At 41.9% G+C, this 18,912-nt stretch overlaps 2 protein-coding genes across 2 annotated transcripts; both read right to left on the bottom strand.

Moving 5' to 3' along the window:
- Window positions 1-955: 955 nt before the first annotated feature.
- xkr5b (XK related 5b) lies at window positions 956-12,536 on the bottom strand. Its single transcript, XM_056412780.1, has 13 exons — window positions 12,416-12,536; window positions 11,244-11,333; window positions 10,543-10,648; window positions 10,145-10,311; window positions 9,408-9,541; window positions 9,201-9,279; window positions 8,767-8,936; window positions 8,276-8,387; window positions 7,124-7,291; window positions 6,560-6,750; window positions 5,903-5,986; window positions 5,460-5,640; window positions 956-4,619 (listed from the first exon to the last, which is right to left on the bottom strand). The coding sequence occupies exons 1-13, from the start codon at window positions 12,522-12,524 to the stop codon at window positions 3,934-3,936; spliced, it is 2,277 nt and encodes a 758-aa protein (XP_056268755.1). The 5' UTR covers window positions 12,525-12,536; the 3' UTR covers window positions 956-3,933.
- Window positions 12,537-16,100: 3,564 nt separating this feature from the next.
- On the bottom strand, window positions 16,101-18,912 carry LOC130192817 (cytochrome P450 2J2-like). The gene is made up of 8 exons (XM_056412986.1): window positions 18,636-18,912; window positions 18,371-18,533; window positions 17,653-17,802; window positions 17,405-17,565; window positions 17,135-17,304; window positions 16,669-16,811; window positions 16,242-16,435; window positions 16,101-16,157 (listed from the first exon to the last, which is right to left on the bottom strand). The coding sequence occupies exons 1-8, from the start codon at window positions 18,837-18,839 to the stop codon at window positions 16,101-16,103; spliced, it is 1,242 nt and encodes a 413-aa protein (XP_056268961.1). The 5' UTR covers window positions 18,840-18,912.

Genomic DNA, 18,912 nt, shown 5'->3' on the forward strand with positions numbered 1-18,912 from the left:
CGAGACAGCAAACCCCAGATATAGTTTCTACCAGTTGTGTGACATCTGCTTTAAAGGGTGTTCTCATAATATTTTCTGACAAAGTTAAACAACTAAGGACAAGAGATCGTGACATGAAGCATAATGCTGATGACTGTTTTTTCACAATGCATGATATTTATGTATGGTGGCATTTTAACACATTTAATCTATCTGTGACTTTTTTTTAAACAACTTGTGATTTGAAACCGATTTGCACAGATCACTCAGAGAACATGCTGATTGTCCGGCTGCTTTCTCTTCCTTTAATTTATCTGTCATCTGACTTTCAAAATGAGGATGAGGGAAACAATACTGTGAGAACAGCACACACACTTTAATCATTGTCTTATCAAGGAATTTGCATCAGAGCAGCTCCTCCTTTTGAAGTTGAGAGATAAACTCATTTAACCAGGCGAATTAATCAACATCATAATCTTGTTTTAATCCAATTAAAACATTATTCAACTTATTTTTGATTGCAAGGATAAATCAAGTTGTAAAGAATTGATTGAATTTAAGTATAGTATCAACGATGCTGATAACAGCATTAAGGTGATTCCTGCTCTTCTACATGATCTTGTTTCAAGGTGAAGACTTTCATTCCCTTCAGTATTACCAGCTAATAGCGATCTGACATGCTGCAACTATTCTGTTATAATGCATGTACAACAAATGTGGTGCCATTTAGTGAACTAGAAATACTTTACACAACATATCAGAGTGGGAGGAATAGTCCACCCCGGTGTTAATGTAAACAACATTATGTTTATTTAAAATGCTGAACTATGGTACTGTGAATGTACTCAATGTACAATAAATTCATTACCGTCTTGATTTACACTCTTATTACACATTTCCACTTGTCTAAAGTTCACAACAAAGTTAAAAGATCACTGACTACAACATGAATACAACACGACACAGGACTCTGAGCTCTGATCATGACTAATGATTTTTATTTTGTCACATCAATAGCACAGTATTAGCTCACCATCACCAACCACAGCTGCTCTGTGGTGAATTCCTGCAGAGACTAGGCGATGCACGTTGATAAATGGAGGCCGTCCGGTCACCGAGTGACGTGACGCTCAATCAGCAAAGTCATTTCTCTGAAACTTCCGCACAAAACCTTGAATACTGCACCGAGGCGGTTCACACGTTTCATGAGAAAAAAGAAAAAAAACAAATGAGACGAAGTGGAAACACAATCTGTGTGAAGATTATCATACACATCAGGTACACAAGAGCAAAGCATATTGTTTTGATGTAAAGCAACACACAGCTTCTACAAGCGTGGCAGCTGAAAGTGTCTCTACGGGCAAAGCGCCGAGTCATGGCGACGAGCCGAGGCGTCGCCTGCAGTCTAAAGCGTGTGGAGATATTCTAGTGCACTAATATACATCTCGTTAGCTGGCATACTGCTTTTGCGTTGTCATACATTCTAGCATGTGTGTTTACTATTGTAATGTATGTGTGTGTTTCTTTCTCTGAAGGAATAGGTACAACTCTCTGGATGAAGGAGTAACATGCAGTGCCTCGTCATCCATCAGGTATGTGGATAACAGTTTGACAGAGCATGCTTTTTCTCTAAAGTGCTGCACATGTTTTTATCATCAAACATTTAACTTGCCGTTTCAGAGACAGAACATACTTTATAATCATATAAAAGAAAGTTAAATAACATAGCAAAGATACAAATATAGATGGAATACTGGTATTGTTAATTATATGATTACAATCAGATTATACTGAATGAAATAAATAACATTCATATCATTTTATAATACTGGCTCATAGTAGCACATTATATCCAGGATTTACCTCGATGCAATATTTAGATTATGGTTTCCCACCTTCTGGTATGAACAAAAGTTGTATACAGTAAAAAAAAAAAAAAGAGTTTTCAGGAATAAAATAAAAAGATAATAGAATCACTTTTGTCACTTGGATATTCAGTTTTCTGAGGTAGGAGGTTCAACTCATGAAACCGGAAGGACGAAGTATATATGTGAGTATGGCAGGCTGTACAAGAGAGTACCACAAATATTTAGTTGTTAACTATTCACGTAAGACTATGTCCAATTAGATTTCAACCTTTATGTTGACAGAGATGCATCGTCTGCATCTGAGGAAGTCGTTTCATGTTCAACACACAACTGAACGGTTAATGTTTCCTCTACGTAAGTAAAACAGACCTCGATATTAATACTCTTTTCTTTTTTTTTAGGCATAATTTCTGCACATTTGATGACATTGTGTTTCACAAGTGCATCTTTAACTCTGCCAACAACTGCTTGCTTGCTGTGTGCTCTTCAATAATAGTAATTGTATGCCAAATAATGCTGAATGCTAATTATTAGAGTAGCAGAGAGGAATGACGAATTTAACAATGACTTTTGGGGAAATACAAATATAGATCACAACAAGTCCTTAAAAGAAAAACCCCATGGGACAACTTCCATAAAGGTCTGTCCCATCAACAGCACACAGAGCTGCTGCTACTGCAGCTCATTGGCTTCTATCATTATATTTTGTCATCCTTTTTACACTTCATCAATAAGAAAAAAAAGAAATCAATGTCATGGTGTTCAACGTTACCTCCTCTCTGTTAGAGACCAAACACAGTTATGTCCTGCACAATTTCTCTGTTTTCTGTATTTCATCTTCTAATTACAAGTTTAATTTGGTCTATAAAATGCAAATCCTTGGAAAGGGCCAAATGGAGTAAATGTCTAAAATAATAGAAAATTGTTACTAATTTAGATATCATAGTTATAAGTTAGAACAAACACATAAAATACATGTTTTGATGTAAAATATCTGATCATTAAAATAGACACAAAAAAATAAAAAAATCTGATGAATTAAATAAAATGCATGTAACAATATAAACATAATCTGATCTCCCTTGATGTATTCTCATGTTGTAATCATAGTAGTCTACAGATTATCATGGTACACTTTAGCTTACCTTTTCTGCCCACTGACATTATTGTAGTTACACTTATCAAATATAATTCATAAAATAATAATCCCTCCAACATTTGCTTTTTGTAATTTGCTTATGTGATAGTTCCTCAAAAATAAACTAACATATTTGAGTATTTTACAGATTGTAAAAAGGTTTCTTTGTATGTCAGTAATGTGATGTGAAACCTGGAGGGGATAGTCTGCATTATCTCTAGATTTTGTAAAAAATAATAGAGAAAAAATAATATTAATAATAAGCTTTTGCAAGCCTCATAACTTATTGATGAAGCATACTTGTATTTGCATTAAGTTGCATTATTTATATATTTCATAACAAATGATTGGTTTCATCGGGTCTGGCATGGTCGAGCGGCGTTACAAGAGAGTGAGTCAGGTGTTTGTAAACTGGTTAAAACCCGATTCATTTTCACAATTCTTTGACCTTGATTCACATGATTGTTAACGCTAAATATTGTTATCTATAGTGTATTGTGTTTTTTTTTTTCATCAAATGGTTATAAATTTAAAAAAAATCCCCCCTGTCCCCCAATTTAGACTGCTTGGTTCCCCTGGTGCTGATGTACATGCCAGTCCACCACGAGCCTCACCTGAGGCTCACTGATGGTTTCGTTTCGTACAGTAAGGTCAGAAATGATGAAGGTTTGAGTCACTGCAGTGGTTAACAGGGGTGCTCCCTATGCTTCCTAACCGTCTGCTAGTTTAACCCTTGTATCTGAATGTCAGGGAAAAACAAAATCTATATTTACATTGTGTTTCCTTCTATTAGTAATTCAAATGCACTGAGCTGAAAAGATCTATTATTTCCCCACCAAGCCATCCCTAAATTAGTGAATGCATTGATTAATGTAAATCCCTAACCTCTAAACTAAAAAAGACATCACTGCCCACCCAGTTGTTCTACCCCTTTACACCCCAGCCTCCTTATACCATCCTCTCCTGACTGCCCACAAACTGGACCATCTGTTTGCGAGCGTGGGAGAGGACTGGAGTGAGTGGAATGATTGGAGTACCGGGTGTGTTATCACCAAAAGTAGAAGCACCAGGAATTGCATCACCGGGAGTTCCGGGAGTTTCGGGAGTTGATGCGATGGGAGTTGAATCAGCAAGGGAAGCTCCGGGTGTAGAAGCAGCAGAGGTGGAGGCACCGGGGGTCCCACCCGGGGTGGGGCCTGGTGTTGTACCAGGAGTGGCAGGGGTGATAACAACAGGGGACGGACCTGGACTTTCCGCCCGAGCTCGAGGCTCCAGGCGCGGGGTGGATGTGATGAAAAGAGCCTCTCGGATCCGGTAGGGGCTTCTGTAGGTGGAGATCGGCGACAGCTCGGAGCCCCAGCCCAGGTAGCTCCCACTGGAGGGAGACTGAGCATCCGTGCTGAAGTAAAGTGTGTTGCTGAGCTCTCCGGGGAACGAGGGTTTTTTATCCAGGGAACCAATCAGGAGAGGGGAACGACGATCGGATGTCCATTCGGGAGTCTTGATGTCCAGGGAACCCACGGAGGACGAGGCCAGGGATACGGCGTTGCTGTCGATGTGGTGGAGGCTGCCGTGTTGCAGTGGAGATGAAGGCGTCGGCGAACCGTAAGCAGCGCTCTGAAACTCATCATCACCTTTGAAAAGGAAAATGAAAAATGTGTTTAAAACAGAACCCGTCTCCTCGAGGTAAGACCATCCTTGAGGTTACTATGACAACAAACGATGTGTATTACAACACTTAAGGGGAAAATATACATTTGGTTTAATTCTTACGAATAATCTCCAGTGAGTTTCCTTTAGCAAAGATTGAAGACAACAACATCTATGACACTCGTATTAACTTTTCATTGTTAAGATTAAAAGACTAGGCCAAGTAGTAATGGTATGTTCAGTGTGTGTGTGTGTGTGTGTCTACATAAACACCTTTGTGTAACAGCAACACGTTTTTCACACTTACTTTGCATTTGAATAAATTCCTCAAATTGCTAAACGTAAAGCGGCTGCAGTAAATATTTCTATATTAACAGTCGTTGCTCCTGCCTGCACAGCTGTGAGCAGCAGACGCACGTTAAAGACGAGGTGGTGACCGCAGTGGAGCATTGATGGAGGTGAGTATCGGACTTGTATTCCTTAAATGAACGTAGTGTTGCTTCTGATATGATGGATTTTTAAAAAAAGTAAATGTTTACCAACAAATTTAAGGTTTAAAGTGTGAGTTTACAGACACCACACGCTGCTCTGTGGGTATTCAAACAAAGCCAAGGTCAAAGGTCATCAATAAATTAAGCATGTCATCAAAATGTTCCCTGCATGTTGATAGATAAAAGTGGGAAATAATAAATAAATATACTGCTCTCTGGTCCGCCGTAAAGCAGTCGGCATTTCAGGACACACACTTTGTGGTATTAACATTGTAATAAACCGTTCCCGTGCCCACTGAATGTCGTGAGTGTGTGAAGCAGCAGGAAGCCAACCTCTTTCTGACGGCGGGGCGCTGGACATTTCTTCGGCGCTCTCTTCCAGAATGACCTCCTGGATTGGGATGATCTCCGGAAAACATCTAAAATCCTGGATTGTTGTGGGTGGAGCTTTTCTAACTGGTCTGGCTACCACACTGGAGGGGGCTGGCTTTGAAGGCTGCACCACCTCTCTGACCTGTGAGCGAGACAGACAGCTGAGCCTCCGACTGCAGACGCACAAACTGGAACCTAAGTGATCACAATAGTGTCTCTTTTTATTTATTTATAGTCTAATGGATGGCTAAACGGTTTTGTTTTGAGAAACATTTGAAAAATATGTCCATATGTCCATATGTTTATGTATCAGCTCATCCATCTCCATTTTTTTTAAACTCCTACACATTGTGGCTTCGAGTATACATCGTCATACATAGTTGTAGTTCATATAAAGATCTTACCTGTGGAGCCTGGGTCACCTGTGGGGGAGCTGGTTGAGGAGCTGGTTGTGAGATCTGGGGAACGTGCGGCTGAATAAGTGGACCCTGAAAAACCCAGCACAAATAAGAATAAGAAACCCTATTAATATATATATATATATATATATATATGGTCCTCGCATGCAGCTTAAAGTGTCACTTGCACCCCATAGAGAGAGATGCGTTGAGCAAGTTATGTGCACCCCTGTGTATGAATGTATATATCCGTCTTTTGTCATAAATCTTTATGTTCTCACAAAAATATACCGAGAATATCGGTAATATGTGATTAATCTTGATTAATCCACAGAAACCTGTGATTAATTTGATTAACATTTTTAATCGTTTCACAGCCCTAATATATATATACATATATATATATATATATATATATATATATATGTTAACATCACACTTTAAGCTGCATGCGAGGAAGGACAGGTTTAGGAAGCAGACATCAGTCTCTCCTCTGAAACTTAAAGTAAAGCAACTTTTACTAAACATACTACTCTATAGTAAATAGTATATACTATACACACTAAACTACTTAGCTATACTTTTACAAATATCAAGTTGCAGGAAGTTTTACTACTAAAACCAATCGTTCTTCTAAGCAAGACATTGAGGAATGCAACGAACCCGAAGAACATGAGGTTCATCAGGGGAGTAAACCTCTTCAGGCAGACCCATCAGCCCGGCGAGCCCGCCCTCGCCATACGACGACCAGATGCTGGTGACGTCCCCCGTCTTCATGGCCAAGCGAATCAGCAGCCAGTGGTGATGTTTCCATCCCTCCCATTGGACGGGGAGATCCATGAGGGTCCCGCCTCCTGATGAGATGAACAACAGTAGTCTTTACGATGAATATAAAGAGAGAGATAGAGAGATAGACAGACAGAGAGATAGACATACAGACAGACAGAGAGAGAGAGAGAGACAGACAGAGAAATAGACAGACAGAGAGATAGATGGATAGAGAGACAGAGAGATAGACATACAGACAGAGAGAGAGAGAGAGACAGACAGAGAGATAGACAGACAGAGGGAGAGAGACAGAGAAATAGACATACAGAGAGACAGATAGGGAGATAGAGAGATAGACAGACAGAGATAGACAGACAGATAGACAAACAGATTGACAGACAGACAGAGAGATAGACATACAGACATACAGACAGACAGACAGACAGTTTTTTAACAAACCAGACAGCGTTGCATGGCGATGGAAAGTGGGCGTGACTTTCTCCTCCAGTGACAGAGTGGATCCTCGCTCTGTGCAGGCGCCACCGATCCCCCGGTGGCGAATACTCTGAAAAATCTCAAAGGACTTTGGGTGGAGGAAACGATAGTACAGCACCAACGCTATCACTCCTGGATAGAGAGAGGGAAGTATAGAAACACAGGGATGACTTTGAATGGAGATGTGCAAGAGTGTGCACAAGATATTAGAACTCAAGATGAAACAAAAGGTGTTCAGCCATTTAGCATTGAAGGGGCTTATTACAGTCCTGCTACACTTGCACCTTCACTTTACACACACACTGTTTGTATATATTATACATATCCACTGGATATTATAACAGCATTGCACTTTTTTTTGTATATTGTTGTAGGTTATATTTTTATGTGTGCTTATATTCTTCATTCTTATACTTCTTATACCTAAGCTCTCATCGGCCGAGGCCTGCAGGAAGCTCATGAGTTCAGTTTTGGGTCAGACGGCTGATTTATTTCGGGTTTATCTATAGGAGGGAAGGATCGCGTGGCAGCGAGAGGCACCTGCAGTCCAGCCCAGAAAAACAACACACACACACAACTGTTTGAATTTGATATGATCTTTGAAGATCAGACGGAAATGTTGTATGTTTCTGTCTTTTCAAGGCCAGGGAGGAGATGGTTGTCCTCCCTCATGCCAGCGAAGTCAAATTAGATTGCGGATTCTGAATACAGTCAGATGACGTGATCTTCGAGGAGAAAAAGACTGTTTTTCTGTTTTTTCAGATTTCCACTTTCCACCGTTATTAAACGCCGCCGGGCTTCCAATCCTTGATTACGCATTTAATATATACTGCTCTCTGCACTGCTGGTCAGATGCTAACCCACACGCCGTTGCCTCAGTACCTCTCCTCTGTGCAATGGCAATAAAGTTGAATCTGAATCTACAGCCACAGATAGCATATTATTATTATTTTTTGGGTCCAAGCATTTCAATTATTGATCAGGTTTATTCGAATTTTAACAAACATAGCAAAAAATACCAACTGTAGCTTTAACGTCAGCATGTTAGCATTCACAGCATTTAGCATCGAAGCCATGTCCTATGACGAGCACGTCTGTCCTACGGGTGTGTCTCACCGATGAGGAAGCTGGAGAACACTGCAGCCGGGATCCCCACAGTGTCCCAGGACACCATCGTAAACAACCACGAGGAGGCCAGAAGAAGAAAAGCGTTTTCTATGAACATGGCCTGAAGAAGAAGGAAAGGAACAGAAAGAGGAGGAACTTTTACATGTTGTCGTTTTTTATCCAGCGTATCTAACTGTTACTCAACCACTGTGTTTGAGACCACTTGGATTCAACTGGTGTCCGATATGCCATTTGGTGAACACTTTTATGCAATTCATGTTTTCAGTGCTTGTATTGGCTCGTACATTAACTCATGGCTGTCATGTGACTCATAGTTTCTCAGATAAAATGTTCGACAGTAAAATGAATTTGCAGATTGGGATTTGTCTCCAATGAAATTCAAAGGATAGACTGTATTTGTGTCATTCATAATTTTTTGTTTTATCCAATACAAATTGAAATGCTGTGTGAACAGACCACACACACACACACACACTTACCAGGTAGAACCCAGCCATGCGGTATCTGGATTGACCGTACTTCACATTGAGGAAAAAGAAGATGTGAATGGCCCCCAGAATGAAATTGAAGAGTCTCCATCGACTAGTAGAACGTATGATGTCGGTCTGCTGTGTTACCATCCAGAAAGTAGTACCCAGCCAGTGCACACCTGACACACACACACACACACACACACACGATATTCAACTATCAATAGATAGACACACTAATACAGGCAACCTGAGCAGATGAGGAAGAGGAGGGCGCCCTCACCAAGACTCATCCAACAAGTACAAAGTTAAATGTCTTTTGCTGGGGAAAACACACACACACCACTCACATCCTTCATCCTTCCCCAGCAGAATATAAAATGTTTGTCAAGTTCAAATAAAATAGGAGCTTGAGGATGAAAACTAGACGCTACCAGACTCACCAATGACTCCCAGGATCCACTGTCTGAAGATACGCGTGAAGAGCATGATAACAGCACATCGAGATCCCAACATACTGACCTGCAGACAGAGACAATGTGTCACAAACCAAGCCAAACATGTTCTTATACACGTGCCACCCGTGACATTGAGACTGTGACGTCGACGGTGCGTGTGCATATTGGCTGTTGTGGTGTAAATATGCCCACCCTCCACAGAAGTCGACAGAGAATGGCAGCGGGGGTCATTTGGAGGTGTCCCGGTCTGATGAGTAAACAGGCTCTGGCGTAGAGGACCAAGGCCCACGACAGAGATAACAAACACACCACGAAACACACGGAGGCTGGAAGGAGGGATGAGAATACGTTGATACATCGTAACGCTATACTGCACATCCGATGAACGTCCGCTGCACACAAACACTGGAAAGAGACGGCCCCCTGACAGATGGAAGAGTATTCACTCGGTTTCAGCTTTGTTTTGGTCTCTATCGACTTCTGAGGGAAACAAATGGCACTGTGTTTATCGGCTAACTTTCTCTGGTGTGTGAAGTCCACCAAGGGACACGAGTCCAGCTATAAGAGTGAACAGTTAGTTACACTCTCCACTGAGGCGAGTTAGGTTCTCTGTGTACTACGAGCCACCCCTTTCACATTGTGTTCACTTTGTTATTTTAATAACAACAATATAAATGATATCTGCTTTACATTTCTTTTGTTATCATTACATTATACAGGTCTCTCATGGAGTTATCTGCAACTATGGTCTATTGGGCCACAGTAGACCAGAGTGTTCCTTAAATTAAAATCTAGAAACACACACTGAACATGCTGTCACTACCACACACACACACACACACAACCACACACACATATATACCTGCTATTTCAGACCGTAGCGACTTTGCACGCATGCTTTCTACATTTCCTCTTCAGAGTCTCGGTACCTGGAGATTTGATTCCTATGTCGGTGCAGATGAGCACGTAGGTCTGCAGCAGCGTCTGAGGGAGGGTGACCACCAAGGCCTCGAACAGGCGTAAGGCCGACGCATCGGCCTGCTGCATGATCTCACAGTACACGTGCACGTCTGGCAGACACATGCACTCCCACAACCTGTGGAGGCCAGAGGTGGATGAGGGAGGAAGAAACAGAGAGAAAAAGGGAAATGCCCCCCCCCCATACACATCAGTCTATACGTCGTTATTATCATAACCATCCAAATCAGACAGTCACGTGTTCAGTTTGTCTGAATATCACTCTGAACTGTCCTTTTCAATTTAACACCATTAATGTTCATTCACAAACTCACACACACACACACACAGATACACAAGGTTGGGCCACCTTTTGAAGATACCCAGGTGCAGTATGTGTGTCCAGGTGAGAGACTTCCTGCGGATGCGTCCATCTGAGAGGTACCACAGATAGCTGAGCCACTGAGGGCCCCAACCTTTGAAAAATAGGATGAAACAAATATAGATCAAATATATATCTGTCATCACTCCATCTATCTGTCTATCACCAACCATCCATTCGTTCTGCCAAACTGTCTGGTCCATTACTTCTACGGTCACAATCAAATGATATAACATATCCGTAAGCTGAATATAACATTTCTTGTTATCTGTCTCTGTAATTTAGGAAACCCACAAACATATTTCTATTGTTTTCAAGTTTCAAGTTTCAAGTTTTTATTGTCACATCCCCTTTTATACAAGTATAATCGGTTTGTGAAATTCTTATGTGCAAAACACCCGACAGCAGTAGCAGACTAAAAAAAGAATAAGAATGAGAATAAACTATACAATATCCACACAAAAAAGAAGAAAGTATTAACAATATATATATAAAACAATGTAATAGAATATACATCATGACAATATATATATATAAAACAATGTAATAAAATATACACTTTTTTGAGACAATATATATATATATGTATATACATACAATATATATATACAATATATATATATATAAAACAATGTAATAAAATATTGTAAACATCGATTGACATGTTGTTGTTGTTGTTGTTGTCTCACCTGGCAGCAGGAACAGTGCAGTGAAGCCAGCGAGATGGGCATAGCAGTAATTGTGACCCGTCCACAGATAGTACACAAAGCAATAGATCACTGTGGGAAGAGGGGAGGAAACACACAGGTGCACACCGAGAAATGTGAGATGACCACAACGTGCATATTTGGACAAACCTCCCCTTTACACAACACTGCAGGAGCACAAAACAGAGGTCCATGAACTCTTATCTCATCTCTTACTGTGTTATTGAAACGTGTTACTGTCACACTCGTCAACAACAAACTGGCGGCCCTTTGAATAGTGCTGCTTTCCTTGCGGTGCTCGGCATCGACGTGTTTACAGCAGCACAACAAACGTGTCATCAGTCTGTCAGATCAGAGAGCTTTCTGTGTTTTGTGAGCGTCGACTCGTTTTCATCCGACATCCCATCGAAGGTACATTGACAAGAGGGCGCTGTATCCGATCCCCTCTGCTCCCCACGCCACACGGGCTGAGCTCTGCACATTTTACTCCCTCAAAACATGTCATCTGAACCGTTTGAGATGAACAGGAGGCAGACTAGGCCCCATCACGGGGTACGCCCATCCTCTCGTCCATGCACCGCACCTCCCAAAAAAAAAGGGCGCTGAAATATGACAACATGGCTCCTCTTTTTTATTATTTAGGAGAGTTCTAGAAGCTGGAAAAGGCACAGCCGTATGAAATAATAACTCTGGAAGAGTCTTGCGTGAGTCTGCAGTTTTTGCTGCATAGGCTACATGCAGCAGTATAAGAAAGAGGAGAGAGGCGCACTGGTGCTCACTGCAGACTCTGGCTCTATTATTAATATTCAATAAGCTGCTGAAGTGAAAACAAACGTCCAACTTTGTATGTTGCATAATTCTAGTCTGGGTTTGACAATAAATAACATCCCAAATCATCTGTCTTATCTACAATGTGGGAGCATCTCTCTCTGCCTTAGCCCCCTCACACATTGTGGGCACACACAAAAAGGCACGCGCACACGTGCACGCGCACGCCAGTAAAGTCAAATAAAACACATCACGGTCACGCACGCACATGCCACCAACATACAATGAACGAGCGCATCTGTGAAGGATAGTGCACTGGGTTGTATTGATTGTGCGCAGGGCGTGTGCGCGTGCGCGTGCGCGTGCATGTCCCAGGTAAGACTCACCCGCCGTCCTCTCCGCAACGATGAGGAATGCGGTAAAGGCGAAGACGCAAAGTTGGCAGCACGGCATGCAGGCGCCTCCGCGGCTCGGGGTCGCCGAGTAGTCCCGCATAGCGGATCGAGAACCGGGACCCTCAAGGTGGACGGTGGTCACGGGGTGTCAGCGCGTTGAAGGCCGGTAGTGTTATTATTCTGGTCCCGGTCGGGGAGTGTCCAGCTGCAGCAGCCCGCTCCCTCTGCTCCGTGTCCCCGTCCCGACGTCACGCCCGTCCCGTTAAAGAGATAGCACCGGCAGCGGAGGAGGAGGGGGAGGGGGGGGGGGCAGAGCTGACCGGTACCTGACAGGGAGGTCTATTTAATGTATTCAACATTATCATCTTGGTCCTTCTAAGACACACTTGTGACGCTACAGTGTTGTTCTTGTATTTAGTGTTTTATTAGTAATCTTCAGTGGCGTGCCGTGGGCCTGGGGCCTGGGCCTTCAGTGAGGTCCTACACCATACGTGTCAAACTCAAGGCCCGCGGGCCAAATGTGGCCCGCCATGTCATTTTATGTGGCCCGCAACGGCATGAAATAAATATGATGCCTTTTCTTAAAAAAGGGAGGAAAAAAATCTTGTTTTTATTTTGAAGGTCTTTTTTTGTGTGCAGCGGACTGCGGTCTGTTCACGCTCCTTCATGCTGCGTTCAGCCAGAGGAGAGGCGAACCCTTGCGTTGCTTTACTAAATGTACTCCCGTGAGTTCAGTCGCCGGACTGTTTGTGATCGTTTTCTTCACTCGCGCTAGAAGCGCCGGAGAGGGGGCGTGGCTTATCGTGGCATAACAGTTCGTTACCACCGTCCACCACGGAAGAAATACACACTCTTTGTTCTGTTGAGGAAGTCCCACACACGTCGGACCATAAATCCCTCGAGTCTGGGTTAATAATATTAATATTACATATTATATTATCCGTAGCCACACGCAGCTTCTCCAGGAGCTGCGTCTGGATGACGGCCGCTTCCAGACGATCGATATCCTCCGGAGGTTCTGATTCAACGGTATGACGTCAGTGACGTCACACGGAGCATTTCAACAGTCTCACCTACTTTTACCGCCCGAGTTTAAAAAATCAGCCCGAATGAGGCGCATTTTTCGCGCCCGGCGGACATCCAGACGCGCGTGCGTGCGACCACATTGACTTTGTATTAACAAACGTCCCCAGTTCCCCTATTATGAATTCCTCCATCAGGTCTACGTCAGTGGTCACTAGTTAATGTTGAACATGTGAATCTTTTTTAATTACCCTTGTTTAATTTATTTAGAGTTTGTGTATAAAAGCTGCTCCTCAAGACTCTGACTTGTAGAGCAGCTTTATATGTCATAGGTTCAGTGAGTGAGCCATGAATTACATCTTTTGAGGCTTTTTAAAACCAGACTTTTTTATTTCATGTATATGCATGAAAGCACTGTTTAGACGTGTTAAAGTCTGAAGTTACTGAGTAGTAATGTATGTTGTATTACCTTGTGTCCTTAAGATTCACTTGTCGATTCATAATTGACTGTAAAAGGGAATATTACTAAATAGTTTTGTTGTGCATACTGTGATATTCTGAACTCTCAGGTTCAAACTGCACCATCTTTTCATTAAATACATTTGAGAAGTTAAAAATGTCCCTCGATTTAGGTCATAGCTTGTCATTCAGGGGTGATAGTGCGTCCCAAAGCCAGACCAGTGGAGAACCACTGCCCCAGACTAGTAGAGAACCACTGCCCAGACCAGTACCACCTGTCTCAACTGTGACAAAGCTTTTATCAAAGTTAATTTAATAATGTTTGATCTTTGATAAAGTAATGTGGGTTAAAATAAATATAATGAAATTAAATAGATTTATTGTATAATATTAAATACATTTGCATATATAGTTATACATTTATATAAGTACACCTAAATAAACAATAAACAAATGCAAAGACAGTTATTTAACAATATGTTCTGGAGTAGTTAGAATTATACCGTGTTAGTGACAACCGGCCCTTTGAGGGCAGCCATGACGCCGATGTGGCCCATGGTGAAAATGAGTTTGACACCCCTGTCCGACACAGTCCCACCAGAATTAATCCACCTCTTATTACTATCATTATGATGCCATGGCTCTAGACACTATACAGTTAGACAGAGACGCAGTATAACCAGGCGTTACGTCACCTTGAAATTGACATTTTTATTCAGAGAATTGCAGGGGAAGAGTACAATACAGTACAGTTCAACTAATAGGCAAGAACATAGTGGAGTGCAACAGAGTTATATTAATATTCTTCTTCTATCCATTTCTGGTCCACAAACTTTGAGCTTTAAGTCCAACTTTTTTTTGCAGTGTGTTCACTAAACAGCGCATTGTCACCAGATCAGTTTCACTGTGATGATGAAGATGAAAGTTCCTGTTTACCCAAACACATGACACAATTAATGAGTCTTTTCAATATTTCCCTATTTTTCTTCACCTTTTCATTGTGCAGCTCCGCTGCCCTGCGCGCTTGTTCGTTGATCTGTAGATCCGCTCGGGTGTCCACAAAAGTTTTCAAAAGCACCGATGCTTGTAAGTGCCGAGCCGTACGTTGGTGTCTCGTTGCTGCCTTGGTTAGACAACTCAAGTTTGCAAAGCCAGTGTGGCTCCAAACACAAAATCGATCACTTGCAAATAATAGGCATTCCCAGCAATCCAACAGCAGCGACTTTATCGGCCAACTTGAAAACAGTTGTCATTTCCCTGAAGTGACAGAATTCATTGAGCAGGTTGAATATGTTTTAAGATTCTTTGTCACTGAAATGTCAGCCGCCAGTAGCGCGTGAGACTCGCCTGCAGCGATAAACCCGAACTTTAAGACTCCTGAACGCGGCTCAGACGTACACACGGGTGTATCCGGTCCTTTGTCAAAATAATATATTTTTCCGACTGATTTAACCCTTGTGTTGCCTTCGGGTCAATTTGACCCGATTCAATGTTTCACCCTCCTGTCGCCTTCGGGTCAATATGACCCGATTCAATGTTTAACCCTCCTGTTACCTTTATATTTACTAACATATTTTACCCTTGAGGTCAATATGACCCCAGCTATTAAAATCTCCAGAAAATTATTAGAATTAATATTGTTTTCCAAGTTTAAGTGTGAGGTACTTTATGTTTGTTTGTTGACTCCCGAAAGAACACCGACATTAAACATTGAATCGGGTCAAATTGACCCGAAGGCGACAGGAGGGTTAAATATTGAATCGGGTCAAAATGACCCGAAGGCAACACAAGGGTTAAAAATAAAAAAATAAAACTTTTTGTATTCACTTTTTTTCCGCGGCCCGGTTCCAACCAAGCCGTGGACCGATACTGGTCATGCCCGGGGTTGGGGACCCCTGCCATAAACCATTAAAGTACAGTAGGGTTTTGTTAAATTGTGATGGTGTAGTACTACTTCTCAACAGATGATGGTGGTATAAAGCTTTATAAATGTGGCTGCGGGAAATGACACAAACAATTTCATAATAAAACACATCTGTTGCTTAATTTCTAGTTTTAGTTTTAGAGAAAACTTGTTTATTGTGAAAAATGCTACTAAGCGAGTATCAGGATAAATATTAGTGTGTTTTTTTCCAAGAAATAATTATATATCATACACGTTATAGTTATTATAGTATTAACCCATTTTTACAGGTTAATACTCATTCTTGTTGAACAGTACCGAGTTCAGATTGGGGATTACTGTCACTCCCTGGCGATGGGAGTTGTAAAGACAACTCAGAAAGATGCAACACGGTTGTGTAGAATACATATACATTGCATGATGACAACTGACCTTAGGGATCGTGTAGCCTCCCAGATGGATTTCCCGGGTGGTAGCATGAGGCAGGCTGAGAGGACCGATGTTGGCCATCCTCTGGATCTCGTGTATGACTGCCTCCGTGTAGGGCAGGTCGGCGCGATCTTCCATGGACGGCTGTCTGGACGTTCCAATCACTTCGTCTATCTCCGCCTGGACCTTTGCTGCGAAACGGGGGTGACAGACGCAGAACTTCCACATTAATGATCAGAATGGTTTGTTTTACAGGAAGAGGTTTGTTGCACAGAATTAGTCATAAATGAGAAGTTCTCAAATTGTTGCGCACTAATTGTAACCTTGGGAATCAGAGCAGTCACATTGTGCACCTAATTGTCACTGATGCCAAGTGTGTTTAAATATCGCACATTCGCACATTATTGAATGATAACGAAGGGATTCCCGTTCTCGGGGTGCTTTACCATGTAGCGGAAGGCCCAGCGCAGGGTGGTGGATATGGTCTCAGATCCAGCGAAGAACAGATCCAAGACACACACAACCAGGTTTTCCTCATCAAAGGATTCGTCAGCCTGCCCCTTACTGTGAGAATAAATACAAATACATGTATTGAAATGTATTAAAAAATAATAATAATGTACTGCATGTCACAGCTAACGCAGTCGGGGTTATAATCACCGATGACTAGGTATACTGTGCTGGAATACCCCCCCCCCAAAACAATGTGGACCTATTAATTTAAAAAAAATATTTGAATCTATGCTGGAACTTGTCCTTTGAAAATATTGTAACGGCTTTGCTTTATTAGATTCAAAGGAGTTTATGTTGTTGGAGTGGCCTTGGCTTTTCTTTAACAGCTGATCGTTGTGATGTAGATACAAAACAAACAGATATGGCGTCTTGTGCTGATTACCATCTCACTCAGGTAGCAGTCCATAGAGTCTCTATTGTCGGAGGGATCCCAGTTCTGTTTGTGCTTCTTGACCTCTACTCTTACGAAGTCCTTCACACTGTCCCAGATGTGATGGATTGTCTGATGAGGCCCTGGCAAGCGTCTCATCAGCAGAGGGAAGGCGTTGTAAAGCTGCCGAGTAGAGCAGATCGGAACAATAGAGATTGAAACCGTATTTCGGAGAAATATTCGATGTTACAATCGATCAGCGTTAAGATTTAAATGGCCGTACCTGTGCCCAGATGGAGGCTTCGAGTTCAATTAATTTGCGAAACCACGAGATCAGTTCCCTGAACTTCTCATCACCGTATTCAAAGCGATGCCCAAAAACCACGGAGCAGATGATGTTGGAGATCGCGTTGTTGAGGATGAGGTGTGAATCGAAGGCCTTACCTCCACAATTAAACAAAAGATTTCAGTAATGTGTGTATCTGTCATCGTGTATCATTGTGTATGTGTAGCTGTGAATGTACTTCTTACCTTTATGGCTCTTGAACTCTTTTGCACAATATGAAAATTCCTCCAAGATGTTGGGTTCAAGTGACTTCTTGCCAAACCCAAAATGTTTGAGGGTTGAAATTGCAAAACGCCTCTTCTGCTTCCAGAGATTTCCATTACTGAAAAGTACACCTGATCGTGGACAAAATGTGATTTAAAATTGAGGAAATATATAAGGGATATTCTTTTCCAGAAATATTAAATAGTAATAATAATAGTAACAATAATAAAAAGTGAATTATTTGTCCCCTCTGGTAAATGTATTTTTTCACAGCGCCCCGAGCAACTCGTACTCAGGACTTGAACCGGCTCATCTCTGGTTCCGAAGCCCAACTAAGCTACATTTGTATTAGATGAATTTAGCCTACTTGTTTTTATCGTGCATATATCTCATACCTTAAACATGTTACCTTTTGTCCACCTGATAGTGGAAAAAGGATACTATATAGAAATCTGGAAAATGAATGAATGTTTTTTTTTTTACACATTAAGTGTTGGTCTTTTTATTTGTGATTGCAAAAACAAAAAAGTGTGAACTTTTATGTTAAAGAGAAATGTTCTAATCGATTCTACAACAATCACATTGGTGGAGATGTTGATCCCAAATATCATGAAGATTTGACAACATTTAAATTCTTAGCAGGAACAATACACCTCTATTTGTGTATTACTGTCATGTGTGTGTGTGAGGTCTGCTCACCCAGTCCCTGGGATATCTCCTGCAGCAGTGGGAGGTCTGGTCGGTCTGCCAGGCTGTCTCCCTGATCCACCAGAGCTTCCCTCAGAACCTCAGACCGGTTCAACACCACGAACCACAGCTGGCCCATTCGAAGGCTGTACACATCTCCGTGTCTCTCTGCTAACTGTGAGTGGAATTGTGAGAGGAGGGAGAGCATGATGCTTAACTTGACAGATAACACAAACAGTCCCCGTTCGATCTTTTATATTTTCTTTACATCTGTTACCTGTGTCATACTCTCATGGGTCCTGGTGTAATCCAGAGTGAATAAGTTGCCCACGATAGGAAAGGCCCGGGGCCCCGGGGGGAAGCTTCCCGGCCGACGGTTCTTGATATAATCTGCAGTGAGGATGAAAACTACAGTGAAGAACAGCAGACTTTTGACATCCCAGTTAATTAAGGATCCAAATACAGAACAGATTGAATCCATTCTGCACTCGAGGACTCAAGCCTGTCTAAATAAAGCCTGTCCTTGCTTGTCATATAAAAGACTGCCGTGTTGC

The sequence above is a fragment of the Pseudoliparis swirei genome, chromosome 4 (assembly GCF_029220125.1).
Source record: "Pseudoliparis swirei isolate HS2019 ecotype Mariana Trench chromosome 4, NWPU_hadal_v1, whole genome shotgun sequence".
In the NCBI taxonomy this organism is placed as follows: domain Eukaryota; kingdom Metazoa; phylum Chordata; class Actinopteri; order Perciformes; family Liparidae; genus Pseudoliparis; species Pseudoliparis swirei.